The 5,349-nt window shown below is 54.8% G+C and overlaps 1 protein-coding gene across 1 annotated transcript; it reads right to left on the bottom strand.

Moving 5' to 3' along the window:
• Positions 1–566: 566 nt before the first annotated feature.
• Positions 567–2,401, bottom strand: LOC123182349 (zinc transporter 5). The gene is made up of 3 exons (XM_044594886.1): positions 1,577–2,401; positions 1,305–1,454; positions 567–1,198 (listed from the first exon to the last, which is right to left on the bottom strand). The coding sequence occupies exons 1-3, from the start codon at positions 2,162–2,164 to the stop codon at positions 893–895; spliced, it is 1,044 nt and encodes a 347-aa protein (XP_044450821.1). The 5' UTR covers positions 2,165–2,401; the 3' UTR covers positions 567–892.
• Positions 2,402–5,349: the final 2,948 nt, after the last annotated feature.

The following is a 5,349-nucleotide window of genomic DNA, read 5'->3' as shown; positions in this document are numbered from 1 at the left end:
CATACATGTTATTTATTTTCTGTATACATGTAAAATAAATACATGATTACTTTTTTAATAAACATGTTTGAATATTTTTCCAAATATGTGTTAAACATTTTTCAGATACACGCTGGAGCATTTTTTAAATGATAAAAACTAGTTTTTGAACTATGCCTTTTTTACATTGTACAAAGATGTTTTTTAAAATGTCATGAACACGTTTTTGAAACTCGTGAACATTTTTCAAAATATAGCGTACATTCTATTGAATGTACGAAACTTTTTCTAATTACATGGACACTTTCTAAATTGTATAAACATTTTTTTAAATGCTGCGTACATGTTTTTTAAACGCAAGACATATTTTAAATGTCACAAGACATTTTTCATACACAGGTTAACATTTCTCATACACATGATTAACATTTTGTACTTTTTTCATTCACTTTTTTTATACAGCTGAAACATTTTTTACACACGTTTAATTTTTTACATGCATGATTGTCATTTTTAAAAATTTAGGAAGTGCATAAATATACACATTTATTTTTTGCGGGGAAGCACCACGTACTCCATTCCACCTATGCTGAAAGCACCTACAGACAACTGGATTATATTCGAGGGGAATCTTTCACAACTCTGCATTTCGCTTTTTCTCAAAAAGAAAAGAAAAAACTCTCCTCTTCGCTAACGACCGCTCATCCGCAAAGCAACAACGAACGCGATGAGACTCCGCTCCTCTGTTCAGCATCTGAATCAGTGTGTGCTAGCCCGGCAGCCTTGTATTCCATGGTCCCTTGCTGTACTCCAAACTTTGAGCTCCAGCCTAACCAAAAGGGCTACTGATCGATTGCCTACCAAGGTCAGCCACCTAAACAGTTGAGTTCAGAAGGTGATCTCCCACGCGCGGTCAGGCCCAGACTGCGAGCAGGGACATGAGGCCGGCCCCGAGCAGCAGCGAGACGTTGAGCGCGAGCTGCAGCCGCGCCCTGCTCTGCACCCTGGGCTTGCTGAAGTCCTCGGCCAGGATGTCCACCAGCGCCATGTACACCAGGATCCCCGCCGCGGCCGCCTCCAGCAGCCCCTGCACCACCAGCGCCGTCGGGCTGCTCTCGTCGTACACCGAGGATATCGCGATGCCGACGCCGATCCCCGCCGGGGTCGTCAGCGAGAAGAGCAGACCCATCGCCACCACGGACTTGAGCCGGAACTTGGCCTGCCGTGAAACAGAGAGCACGGTTACTTTCAGTGGTAAATTTTCAGGCATTTCGGTCTCAGCGGATGGACACGTGGAGAAAGAAACTACGGTGTGCTCTGCGCACCTGAACGATGCAGCCTCCGAGGCCGATGCCCTCGAAGAGCTGGTGGAACGTCAACGCCGGCACCAGCGGCCGCACCGTGCTCGGGAAGTCGGAGGCACCCAGCGACATCCCGATGATGAGCGAGTGGACAACCACGCCCAGCTCCAGCACCTTCGCAGCCACGGACCACCAGCAGACAATCAGATACGATGCGACACCCGACTCGATTGCAACGCTCTGTTTTGTTTCTATCTGTTTGATCTTTGATGATTGAAGGAAGGAATCGTGCTGACCTGAGAGATGACGCGGTGGCGCACGAGCTCGTCGCCGTCGGGCGGGGCGGCGAGCACCGACATGCCGTGCGCGTGCCCGTCGGGGGCGGATTCCGGGTCGTCATGCGCCGGCTCGTCGGTGACGGCGGCGGCCCGCTTGGCGTTCGTCCGGTGGAAGTACCCCGTGGCGACGGTGTCCACGATGAGCGTGGCGACCGCGGCGAGCATGGCGACCAGCCCGGCGAACGGGAAGCGCTTCCACGGCCCGCCCACGAGGCACGGGGACCGCAGCGCCTCGAAGGCGGCGGGCAGGATGTGCACCATCCCCGTGGCGAGGATGACGCCGCCCGCGAAGGCCTTGACGGCGAGGAAGAGGTCCGTCTCCGGCCGGAGCGCCGGGAACCGGCGCCCCAGGGACGGCAGGCCCGCCCCGATCGCGCTCCCCGCGAGGATGCAGAAGATGGCGATGATCTTGAGCCGCAGCGCCTGCGCCTTGTCGCGCCCGGCCGACTCCGCCTCGCAGCCGTCGTCGCCGCCTCCAGGCACAGCGAGCGCGGGCACGAGCAGGACGGCCACGAGGCAGAGCACGGCGAGCGCGCGCGAGCCCATCGGCTACGCGGACCTATGAAAGATCAAAGTTCACTCGGCGGTGGTGTGCGAGTGCAGCAGAGGTTGGCTGGCGCACGCGTTTTTTGCTGGGAGGGTTCTTGTAGGTGTAGGAGGGCCGCCATTTGAGCCTGGGTGGAGCTTGAGCGGCGGTTCCCAGATGTGCTCACTATGCTGAGCGCGCCTCGATGCACGCGAAGGGCATTCATCGTTCGGTTTGGACGTTTGCTACTACCTCGCGCGGCCAAATTGATGCCTCCATTTGGCCGAATATAACTACAGCTACTACACCAGTAATAATGCGTTTCTAATGCTTTACTTACATTTTATTCTACAGCTAGTTATGATCTTCTTTATGCGTGTTGTTTTCCACGGGACAACGACTAACCATTGCCATAACCATGACTTAATCAGACAGCTCACATGCTCTAGGTTCATCTTACTACTTTTTTGATGAAATTTACAGCTACTTATGAGCATCTTGATGTGTTGTTTTTGACGGGGCAACAACTGACCATAACCATCTAGAGTTAATCCGACAGCTCACACACACTCTGGGACCAACCGGTATATGATAATCGGAGGACAGTAATCTGTTTCACAAACAAAGTGCGCCAGCTAATGTTAGCCGTGCTTGTATAGTGCACACAAGGCCTGAGCGTGATTAATTAAACGGCTAAGCTAGTATAGCAACTCCACCATAACGTCGGTTTCGGCGGTGGTCGCGTGCACTGTCAAGAAAAAGTTGGCATGTTGTTATAGTGTCGACACCCTCAAGAAAACAAGACAGGGTCTTCTTCTCTTCCGGTCGCAGGAAGGGGAGTGAGGACACCCTGCCCCCGACGTTTTCAGTAACGTGTAGCCAAATGAAGGGCCGATGACATCATCTGCCGATTTCTCAGAAGTTCGTCTCTTTTAGCAGTCAATCTTTTCATTTTCATTTGTCGATTCGTGATGCTGACCGCGCGCGCGCGCGCACGTGAGACGGCTTCATTGTACAACTTTTGATCGCTGCCATGTTGTATACTCAATGAACGGATAAGAGCAACTCCAAGCGTGCCATGCAAATTCTCTCCCGCATCCGTACGTGGACACGGATACAAGAGCCGGTCATCCAACGCTATCACATAAATTTCAAACATTGTTCAATTAAACCGGACGAAAAATCATGTAAACGCTGCGGATTTCATTAAAGTTTGGATATGATTTTTATAAAACGGACGGTTTTTCGATCGTTAACCCTATATCGGACGGCCACCTCGTACGCGTGGCCACCCTGTTCTGCCGCACGACCGTCACCATCCGTGCTATCGTCGTCGTCGTTGTTGCCGTCCCTCCGGCGGCGGAAGGGCGCCGGAGAGCCGTGGCGGCCTTGTCCGGCGGCTGCTTGCCACTCCGGCGCCGGTGGAGCCCTGGCGGCGACACCCGAGAAGTCACATCCGTCAGCACCGATCTCCCGTTCGGTCAAATCGCAGGCATCAATGTTGGCCTCTGCATGCTCTGGGTCGACATGAATGCAACGGGGCAAGCGGCCCGGGTGTTCAATGGAAAGCACGAGAGAGACGGGTGGGATTTTTGGGTGGGCCAGGGCAGTCACAAGCGGACGTGGCAGCTGTCCGGACGCCTGCAACCTCCCTCTGCCCACTTTGTCTCTGGTTTGCAGGGCAGGAAAAAATGCGTTCGGGCGGCCGAGCAGACTGATACATGACTGCGTTGGATGGCAGAACACGTTCGAACCATATGATCCGGATGTGTTGCAGGCGGTTTGAGGGTCGGTGTTTGAGATGCCCTAAGAGTATCCACAGCTGGACTTGCCAAATCCGGCACCCTATACGCCCGCGGACGTGCCCGGGCGCGTCTGTAAACAATGACCAGGCAGTCCCTAAACCCGCGCCTCCACAGCCACATATCTCATATCCGGGACCCTATATCCATACAAATTCATGCAACGCAGTATGTAGATCCCCAAACGATCAAAATGGACAGGAAACAAACATATAAACCGATACCAAACAAACATAATTCACATAAACATCACCAAATGGGCATAATTCAACCAGTTCAACGATCCGACAAATTCTAACTAGATACTAGAGCTAGATTATATAGAAGTAGAGGGGCGAGCTTCACCACTTCCTCGCCGGCCCTTTGCCCTTCCGTTCACCGGCGCTGTTGTAGCGGGAGGTGGTGGGTCGACGTCGGAGTCGGACCCGTCGTCGAAGGAGGAATCAGAGATGACAATGTAGCCTTGCAAGTATCGGACGATGTGGTCCTGCTTGCGCTTGAGCTTGGCCACCCTCGCTGCCTCCGCCACCTCCCGCTCAGACTGCTCAATGCTGAGCTGAAGCTGCTTGGCGTTGATCCTCCGGAGCCACCGGGCATCCATCTCCGCCGTGGGAAGTGACGGACAGTACAACCCACTGGAGGAGACGCTCCTCCTCGTCGAGCACCGGCATCACGCCGCGGCGGCGGCGGACTGCGCTGCCGCGTCGGACGCGCCCCCATCTACCTTGCCCTCTGCCTCTCGCTGTGGACGGCATGTGCCTCTGACTCCGGAGTCCGCATACGCGGCGCCGACGGAGCATGCACTAGAACCCACCGATGTCCGTGTGGAGCAACGGTCGGAGGTGGAGGAGGCCGTCGGGCGAGCGGCGCCGATTGGGCAGGCCTCGCAGGATGCGCATGGGGCGGGAACGGCTGGCGCAGGCGTCGGCGCTGCAGCGACGGGCGACAGGTGGCGTCGCACTTGACCAGGAGCTGCCGCATGTATCGACCCGCGAGCGCGATACGAAGCGCCGGCTCGTCCTCGTCTCCGGAATTGCTATCGGAGTGGTTGCCGGTGCTGGACATGCTTGTCGGTGGTAGGGATTGGACGGATTGGGGAAAGGGGAGCGTCGGGGAGTGGAGCGGAGTGAAGTGAGCTAGGGTTTGCTCCGGAGGGGGATTTTGTGGGGTCGGGGTGGGTCAGCGGTGGGCCGGGCTGACATGGCGGACGCGCTCAAGCCGCCTCATATCCGCCCTACGTTTGGGCTGGATATGAGCGGTGCCGGTTAGCCCAAGCGTTTATCTGCGGTTTGAGAGTTCCTTGGGTTAGTTTTTTGTGACTTGTCAGTGACCGGACGGTCTACCCGGACGTTTGATACGTGTTGATGTCAGGTTGTAGATGCTCTAAGGAGAGAAGACCAGAC

This window comes from Triticum aestivum, chromosome 1D (assembly GCF_018294505.1).
Source record: "Triticum aestivum cultivar Chinese Spring chromosome 1D, IWGSC CS RefSeq v2.1, whole genome shotgun sequence".
Taxonomy (NCBI): Eukaryota; Viridiplantae; Streptophyta; class Magnoliopsida; order Poales; family Poaceae; genus Triticum; species Triticum aestivum.
The sequence above is the reverse complement of the archived record's forward strand: the minus strand, read 5'-3'. Positions and strand labels throughout refer to the sequence as shown.